Source organism: Diospyros lotus, chromosome 12 (genome assembly GCF_014633365.1).
Source record: "Diospyros lotus cultivar Yz01 chromosome 12, ASM1463336v1, whole genome shotgun sequence".
Classification (NCBI taxonomy): domain Eukaryota; kingdom Viridiplantae; phylum Streptophyta; class Magnoliopsida; order Ericales; family Ebenaceae; genus Diospyros; species Diospyros lotus.
Window position 1 is genome coordinate 17,475,570 of NC_068349.1, and position 8,425 is coordinate 17,483,994.

At 45.5% G+C, this 8,425-nt stretch overlaps 1 protein-coding gene across 1 annotated transcript; it reads left to right on the plus strand.

The window, feature by feature from the left end:
* The first annotated feature begins 3,591 nt into the window (after positions 1 to 3,591).
* LOC127787534 (uncharacterized) lies at positions 3,592 to 4,176 on the plus strand. Its single transcript, XM_052315592.1, has one exon. It carries the CDS (start codon positions 3,592 to 3,594, stop codon positions 4,174 to 4,176), a length of 585 nt encoding a protein of 194 aa, XP_052171552.1.
* The last annotated feature ends 4,249 nt before the right edge of the window (positions 4,177 to 8,425 follow it).

An 8,425-nucleotide genomic window follows, 5' to 3' on the forward strand; every position in this document is an offset into this window, starting at 1 on the left:
TTCTTTGGTCCAATGGAACCCTTCCTTAGATGTTAGGCGAGTCAGGGGCACAACGATACCTCCAAAGCTGCAGACGAATTTTTGGTAGCCTTAAGAATCCTCTAATTTCCTTAACAGTGGTTGGTTTGGGCCAATTCTGGACTGCATCTACCTTTATTGGATCAACGGTTAAGCCTTCAAATGAAATAAGATGCCCCAAATAATCCACTTGTAGAACTCCAAAGCTGCACTTGGATTGCTTGGCGACCAATTGATGAATGGATAAAATAAACAATACTGATTTCAAGTGCTGTAATGGTCTCCCCATGTTTTTCTATAGATGAGTATATCATAAAAAAAAAAAACCAATACAAACTTCCTCAAGCAAGGCCGAAATATATCATTCATCAAGGTTTGGAAAGTGGAAGGTGCGTTTGTCAACCTGAAGGGCATGACCACAAATTCATAGTGCCCTTCATGGGTCCTAAATGTAGTTTTGTGAATATCCTCTTCCCTTACCCATATCTGATGGTACCCCGATCGAAGGTCAATCTTTGAAAACTATTTGGCCCCAAATAATTCATCTAGCAGCTCCTTGATCACTGGTATAGAATATTTGTCCTTGATGATGGCTTCATTTAAAACTCTATAGTCAACACAAAATCGCCATATCCCATCAATTTTCTTGACAAGTAATACTGGAGAGGAGAAGGGGCTGGAGCTTGGACGGATGACACCTGACTCCATAAATTCCTTCACCATGGTTTCAATCTCTACTTTTTGGTAATGAGGATATCGGTAGGGGTGAACACTAATGGGTTCTTGACCTTCTTTGAGTTGAATCCTATAATCATGTGGGCATCGAGGTGGTAGTCCCATTAGTGGAGCGAAGATAGTGGAGAATTCATTGAGGAGACTGCGCAATTCTTTTGGCTGGGAGCATAACATGGCTACTGCATTACTACCTTCAGGTGACAGCATCTACAAAAAATATCCCAGACTTGTGAGTTAAAGCAACTCTTTGGTCTCCAACGGTTCCAAGGCCAGCCGACTTAATCCCTGGAACGTATGTTGCTATCCATCCTGTTGGAAAGTCATGGTTAGTTGATGGTAATTTGTTTCTGCTGGACCCAATGTCTCTAGCCATTGCACTCTTAAGACAACTGGACAAGCAGCCACTAGAAGTATATAAAAATCAACTCTTATGGGACAAGCTTGGACAATCAAGGTAAGACCAAGACTCTTTCCAGTGCATTCAATGTGTTCCCCATTGCCAATCATTACGTTAAAGAAATTTCCATGAATAATTGGTAACCCGAGCTTAGAGGTAGTGGATTGATCAATGAAGTTGTGAGTACTACCATCATCTATAAGAACAGCCACTTCTCAATTTTTCAACTTTCCAATCACCTGCAAGGTTTGTGGGTGATTAGTCTCATGCATGGCATGGAGAGATATTTCAAGTAAAGGCTCTATCAATTCAAGTTCAGCCTCATTGTTAGTGTCGTCAGGCTCAGACTCAAGGGAACAATCAGCAATCATGAAGAGCTGTGGGTGTTGACACTTGTGTCCCTATGTATACCTCTCGTCACAATAATAACAAAGTCCCTTCTCCCTTCGCTCCTTTGCTTCTTGGCATGTGATGCGTCGAACGGGAACATGATTAACTTGAGATGGTAGCTTCTGACTAGGGGGAGGACCAAGGAGGCCAGCGGATGAATGGGAATTGCTTCGTGGGTTGGTAACGGTCTTATAGGACGGTAATTGCTATTAACTCTTCTTTGCAAATTGTTTCTTTCTTCAATTAGTCGTGCCACGCCAATAGTGTCTGCAAGTGTCCTGGGTTGCTTGACCTTTACATCCAACCTGATATCATCTCAGAGTCCTGCGATAAAGCATTTGATCAAGTAATTTTCAGGAAGGTTATCCACACAATGAGATAGTTTCTCGAAGGCTTCTTGGTATGATTGCACTGTGGTGGTTTGCTTGAGCCGAGAGAGAGCCTCAGATGGATCTTCGTAATTAATTGGACTGAACGGTGGAGCACAACTTGAGTACATTCGTTCCAGGTTAGAGGTCCTTTGATCTTTGCAAACCATCTATACCATTACAATGTTATCCCCTCCAGATGGAATGGGGCCAATTAAACACATTGCGAATCGAAAATGTCTTTAAACTCAAAGTATTGCTCTGTTTTGTAAATCCATCGTGTGGGGTCATCACCTCCAAAGGTAGGAAAATTCAATTTGAGGTGGGTTTGGGTTTGGTCATGCGAGGTGCTAGAGGAATTTTGGGTTTGTGGTATGTTGGGCTGGTGGGCAACATCTCCAACAGCGAACGGATTCACTTCTGGATGAGGTACGTGGGTAGAGTAATTGATGCAGAGGGCCAGTAATTCATTGAGAATAGTTTGGAGGGTAGAGTGAAGTTGATTGTAGTTATGGTTTAAGGTATCGAAATTTGAATCATGATAGGTGAGGATTTCAGCCACTTCATTGCGAAATTTTGTGTTGCTTTTTGATAAGGGAAAATACCCTCGGGCCCATTGTTACTTCAATACCTTAAAAATATAGCCATTGACAATAGTGCCACATGCTTACTAATGAGCTACTCCACTAACATCATCCTACTCGGGTCTAGAGGAGACATGTGGCAGATGGGTATCACCACACTAGCTAGCCTGTTACTCGGCGAGGATTCTCTGGATTCCTCGGGATCAACCATCCCATCGAGGATCATGGAGATGGGAATTACCACGAACTCCTCGAAAGCGATTATAGAATTCATATCGGTAAGATCCCAGCTCTGCGAAGAATGGGATAAGGATCCCGGTAATTTGAAAGAAGATCCTTACCTTAGTAGGAGGATAAAATGAAGAGGATCGACAACAGGTAAGAGATATTTTTGATGCGTATTTTTCTTTAAATCTAAAGCGGAGATACTTGAAACCTTTGTTCATCCCGTAATCTGACTTGAACATCGGAGTGATTCCGGGGGAATAAGTCCCCGACTCCATTGGAAGTACTTGGTCCGAAGACAGGGAGAGGATGATCGGCCACTGCATCATCAATTGGTGCCCACCGTGGGGCCGATGTCTTTCTCTTTCTGTCTCTCCAATACGACTTGTTACTACGTTCAGGTTCTTTCTTCGTCTCAATGGAGACTAGAAGGCAACAGTCTCGGGCTGCTGGAGGTAACCCTGCCCCAGAACTGAGCCATAACAATCCTCCGAGGAGCCCGTGAGGGAGAGATCGGAGCCCAGATAATCCCCCTCCCCCGCCTGATCAGATCACACTTTTGGAGAATCAGGTTCAGCGTTTGACGGAATTGCTCACTAGCTTTCTGGACGACCAGCACCAGCAAGCCCATCATTCTCAAGAGGAAGGGAGGCAGGAGCCCCCAATTGAGGAAGAATCTTGCTCGCGCCAGGCGGACCCTCGAGGGAGTGGGCGAGAGGATGAGCATGGGGAGGCCACAGAGTCCTCCAGCATATCGTACACGCAGTAACAGGAAAGAAGGTTGCATCAGCTGGAGGAGGAGATTGCAGCCTTGAATCCAAAGCAAGGGAAGTCTAGGGGGATGATGATAAATCAGCCTCTCAACCCAGAGATCATGGCTGTCGTACCGCCCGAGCATCTTCACATTCCAGCTATCAAGCCCTATGCAGGGACTACCGACTCAATGGATCACCTAGATCTTCTTACCTCTCATATGATGGTGCAAGATGCCTCTGACGCAATCTGGTGTAGAGTCTTCCTGGCAACACTAGAAGGGCACACTTGCGCCTGGTATTCAAACCTGGCCCATCACTCAATAGCTAATTTTGCGCAGCTTCGGGGCAATTTCCTGGCTCACTTCGCTCCTCTTCTAAGGCATCGAAGGTCCACTATGGCCCTCGTTAGCTTGAAGCAGAACCAAGGTGATTCTTTGAAGGATTTTGTCTCGCATTTCAATATGGAAGCTCTGAGCATTGAGAACTTCGACCATAGTGTCGCCATGGTGGCATTCCAGAATGCCCTGAGGCCTGGTCCCTTCGCTCAATCGTTGGACAAAACTCCCCCACTTGCATTTACGGATGTTTTAGGTCAGGCAACGAAGTACATCAATGCTGAGGAAGTTATGCAGGCGAATAGAGCAGAGCATACCGAGAAGAAGGAAAAGAAAAAACATCCTGAAGAACATAAGGGTGAGGGCTGAAGGAAGGATTGAAATGAAAAGCATCGTCCTCGCAGGGAGTCGACCAGTTTACTCCTTTAAATACCCCAAGAGCAGAGATCCTTGCCATTATCAAGGATAAGGACTATTTGAAGAAGCTTCAACTAATGAGAGCACCATCCGACAAAAGGAACCATAGTAAGTATTGCCACTTCCATCGAGATCATGGTCATGATACGGAGGAATGTCACCTATTAAAGGAAGAGATCCAGGAACTTATTAACCGAGGTTTCTTGAGGAATTACGTGACCAGGGAATCGGATTCCCGAAGGAGGAAGGACCGGTGTTCGCGGTCGTGGAGTCCCCCCGCTAGGTGGGACCGAGCAGATGAGCGAGATCTAGCTTGACATTCGCCCCAAAGGGAGAGACCATCGCAAATGGAAGGAGATCATTCGTAGCCCTTGGTATTTCATAAGCTTGCCGCGAGGGAGGTCCCGAGTGCGAAGGGAGATGAAGATGTAAGCAGCCGAACCTCGGGATGAAGAGGTCGAGGTGGGGGGAAACAATCTCCTTTTCGGATGGTGACCTCCCTGGTTACCCAAATCGAAATGATCTGCTAGTAATAACAGCCGAACTTGAAAAGTGGGAGCTTCGACGGATCCTTGTGGATTCGGGTAGTTCTTCAAAAATTTTATTTAGGCAAGCCTTCTTGGGTATGGGGTATCGAATGGAGCAGCTATGGCCGGCTCAGGTCCCCTTAGTGGGATTTAAGGGGGAAGAGGTGAATTAAGATGGGGTCATTCAGCTTCTGCTAACCTTGGGAAAGGGTTCCCAAACCTCCTAGGTCATTTTGGATATCCTGGTAGTGGATGTTCTTGAGGCTTATAACATGATTCTAGGAAGATCAGGCCTCAACGCTCTTCGGGCCATTCCTAGCACATATCACATGATGATAAAGTTCTCTACGGCCGGTGGGATAGGCGAGGTGCGAGGAGATTTGCGTTCGGCCAGTGAATGTTACATGGCCTCCATAGGCGTAGCAAGGAGCGCGGAGATCCCACGAAGGTAGATGAAAGAAAAATCACCATAGGAAGAAGCTCGCAGTTAGAAAAAGGACTCCTAAGGAGAGAAGGAGGAAAGTCCCCCACAAGAGGTCAGTTTTCTATTGGAATGGTCGGAAGATCAAAAGACAGCAGAACCAGTGGACAAGCTGGATGAGGTACCCTTAAGGGAGGGTTACCCAGATCGTCGCATAAAGATAAGTTCTGAGTTAAAAGACCCACTAAGGGGTCAGATCTTAGCCCTCCTTCGATAGTATGCAAACATCTTCGTATGGACTGCTTAAGACATGCCAGGGGTTGATCCAAAGGTTATGACACACAGGTTGGGAATACGTCTGGGTTTCTGACCTATTAAATAGAAAAAGTGAAGCTTCGCCCAAGAAAGAGCCTGAGCGATTGATCCAAAAGTCGCAAAGTTAATGGAGGCGTAATACATTCGAGAGGTTGATTATCCGAAATGGTTGGAAAATATGGTGTTAGTACCCAAAGGAGAGGGCAAGTGGAGGCTTTGCATTGACTTCAGAGATCTTAACAAAGCTTGCCTGAAGGATAGCTACCCTCTTCCTCGGATAGATACCCTGATTGATGGGACTGCTGGTTGTTTGCTAATGATTTTTTTGGATGCCTTTCAGGGGTACCACCAGATCCTACTGCACCCTGAAGATCATGAGAAGACGACATTCATCATCAATAAAGTAACCAACTGTTACACAGTAATGCCATTCGGGTTGATGAATGCGAGAGCCACTTACCAACGCCTGGTGATTAAGCTATTTCAACACCAGCTCTATATGAATATGGAAGCTTATGTGGATGACATGATGGTGAAGAGCCTTATTGCCGAACATCATCCCGCAGATTTAGAAGAATGCTTTCAAACCCTCCGTAATTTTCATGTTAAAACTTAATCCAGTCAAATGTGCTTTTGGAGTTTCTACAGGGAAGTTTATGGGTTATATAATTCATCACCAAGGGATTGAGTTAAACCCTATTAAGGTTAAATCCATTATGGATATGCTGGCCCCAAGGAACATCAAGGAAGTGCAAAGCCTGATAGGGAGGATGACGGCTTTAGGGAGATTTCTCTCTCGATTGGCGGAGAAGGGTCTTCCTTTCTATAAGGTCTTGTTGAAGGCAAAGAATTTTATTTGGGATGATGAGTGTCAGAAAGCTTTCAGTAAGTTGAAGGAACATCTGGCCTCACCTCCAGTTCTCACCAAGCCACAACAAAGAGAACCGTTGTATCTTTATTTGGTGTTAGCTGAAGAAGCCGTGATTTCGGTGCTAGTCCGAGAACAAAATAAAAGGTAGAGGCCTGTCTACTATGCCAGTAAGAGGTTGACAGGGAGCGGAGGTTCGGTATTCTCCTATGGAGAAGTTAGCTTTTGCCTTGGTAGTCTCGGCGAGGAAGCTTAGGCCCTACTTTCAAGCTCATACCATTATTGTGCTTACCAACCAACCTTTGAGGCAGGTTCTTAGCAAACCGGAGCTCTCAAGAAGGATGTTGAAATGGGTAATGGAGCTCACAGCTTTTGATATTGAGTACAAGTCTTAGCCGACTATCAAGGCCTAGGCGTTAGCAGACTTCATCGCCAAAGGGATAGGATCCCAAGAAGTTTCAGAAAAGGATCAGAGGCCATGGATGTTGGCCGTAGATGGGACCTTAACCTCGGGTGGCGACAGAGCAAGGCTAATGATCAGAAGCCCAGATGGGCGGACATGGCCCTATGCCTTGCATTTTGAGTTCCGAGTATCTAACAATGAGGCTGAGTATGAGGCCTTGTTAGCGGGATTGTGATTGGCTAAACAGTTGGGAGCACAACGAATCAAGGTGAGTTCGAACTCCAACTTGGTAGTACAATAAGTAAACGGAGAATATGAGACTCGGGAAGGTCATATGGCAAGATACTTGGCTATGGTCAGGGAGTTGATCACACGTTTTTAGTCAGTAAAGGTGGAGTATGTTCCTCGGGCCATGAACATGGAGGCAGATCTATTGTCCCAGATTGCTTCTTCCTCTTTTCATATGAGCTCTCGAGAAATTCGGATCTAGTCTTTGCCACAGAAAAGCATCGAAGAGTTCACCGATCAGTTGTGTAGCAGACGAGCCTAGTTGGGTGGATCCTTTGCTATTGTATTTGAAGGAGGAAAAACTTCCTAAAGTTGACTCGGAAGCTCGAGAAGTCAGAAGGAAAGCCCGAAGTTTCGTAGTAATCAACGGGGAACTTTACAAGAGGTCATTCTCGCAACCATTGCTCAAGTGTATCAAGCCTTGCGAAGCAGACTAAATCCTGAGGAAGATTCATGAAGGCATATGTGGAAGCCACATCAGGGTTCGAACCCTCAGCCAAAAGGCTCTTCAGCAAGGGTATTACTGGTCGACAATCACGAGGGACTCAGAACAGCTGGTCAAAACGTATAATAGATGCCAGTGAACCTCTAATCTAATTCATGTACCAGCTGTCACTTTTACTCATATGGTTGCACCTTGCCCCTTCACTCAATAGGGCATCGACATCTTGGGACCCTTCCCCCCGGCGGATGGCCAGGTAAAATACATCATTACTGCCATAGATTATTTCACGAAGTGGGTTGAAGCAGAACCGGTAGCCTCCATTACTCCTCGACGAGTAAAGTAATTCCTATGGAAGAATGTAGTATGTCGCTTCGGAATTCCTCAGTTTTTAATTTTCGATAATGGAACTCAATTCACCGATCGATCTGTCCAAGAATGGTGCCGAGAGTTGGGAATAAGGTAACATTTCACTTCGGTGGCCCATCCGCAAGCTAACGACCAAATCGAGCTCGTTAACAGAACTTTGTTGCATGGTTTAAAGACACGCGTGGAGAAGGCAGATAGCAGTTGGGTAAATGAATTACCGAGTATTCTATGGTCTTACCGGACCACCATGAAAGTATCTACGGGCGAGACCTCCTTGATGAACTTCGAGATCAAGTAAAGATTCGACAAGCTGCCTACAATCAGCGTATCGAAAGATATTTTAACCGAGGGGTAAGAGCTCAGAGTTTACTTCCTAGATATTGGGTATAATGATGCACGGATGTTTGGAGTGCCCGAGAAGCAAACAAGTTAATGCCGAACTGGGAAGGTCCCTTCAAGATAGTGGAAGCACTCATCCCTGGCGCTTACAAACTCCAGACCATCGAGGGTGCACCCGTTAGAAACACTTGGAATGTGTAGAATTTAAGGAAATTTTACCAGTAATGTT

Excerpts from the sequence above, each read along its gene's own strand:
- LOC127787534 (XM_052315592.1), top strand. The coding sequence starts at position 3,592 with ATGGCTGTCGTACCGCCCGAGCATCTTCACATTCCAGCTATCAAGCCC.